The sequence below is a fragment of the Seriola lalandi genome, unplaced genomic scaffold (genome assembly GCF_002814215.2).
Source record: "Seriola lalandi dorsalis isolate HSWRI2012SDOR001 ecotype SW California unplaced genomic scaffold, Sedor1 jcf7180001960877, whole genome shotgun sequence".
NCBI lineage: Eukaryota > Metazoa > Chordata > Actinopteri > Carangiformes > Carangidae > Seriola > Seriola lalandi.
Window position 1 is genome coordinate 1 of NW_019431546.1, and position 724 is coordinate 724.

At 38.7% G+C, this 724-nt stretch overlaps 1 gene segment (V, D, J or C); it reads left to right on the forward strand.

The window, feature by feature from the left end:
- Positions 1 to 4: 4 nt before the first annotated feature.
- Positions 5 to 719, forward strand: LOC111667804 (Ig heavy chain C region-like; the record flags this gene model as incomplete). The annotated part of the segment is given in 2 exon segments: positions 5 to 344; positions 453 to 719. Coding segments are annotated over 2 exon segments (607 nt in total), but the record flags the coding sequence as incomplete, so codon positions are not given.
- Between the last annotated feature and the right edge of the window lie 5 nt (positions 720 to 724).

Below are 724 nucleotides of genomic sequence, written 5' to 3' on the forward strand. Positions count from 1 at the left end.
TTTTTCAGCGCCTGTGTATCAATTGCCAATCAGTCTTAAAGCATTGGCCTCCTCTAATGATGAAAAGGAGGCATCCTTCTCCTGCTATGCTAAAGATTTTTCACCAGAAGAATATGACATCAAATGGCTGAAAAGTGGAGAGGAAATCAACAACAAAATATATGAGATCAAAACGCCAACTACAACAAATTTGAAGAATGGAACTAAGTTTTACAGTGCAGCAAGTTTTCTCACAGTGCCATCCCATGATTTGCTTCTTCAAACTGAGTTTACATGCGAGTTCAAGGGGAAAAGGGAAAACGGATATGAATTCACTAATTCATCTGTGATCTACAACAAAAGACGTGAGTAAATTTCAGAATTTTCTTTGTAAATTTTACATGAAGTTCATTTAAATTTCAATGGTTTTCAGCCTTTTCCAGTCAATAATTGTTCATTAATATCTCCTTCAGCAACTTCAGAATGTACTGCACCAGATGTGGAGATAAAGATTGAAGGCCCCAAAGTAGAGGATCTGTTTTTACATGGAAAAGGAACTATAACATGTAAAGTCAATGGGCAAGGTGTTGACAAGATGTTTTGGGAGGACCAGTACGGAAACGAAATGCCTGGAGCCTTGCAGGGCCCCTTCAATGGAAAACCATTGAGCCTTCCGCTTGACATCTCATATGACGAATGGAACATTGGGGTGAAGCGCTACTGTGTTGTTGAACATGAAAATTTC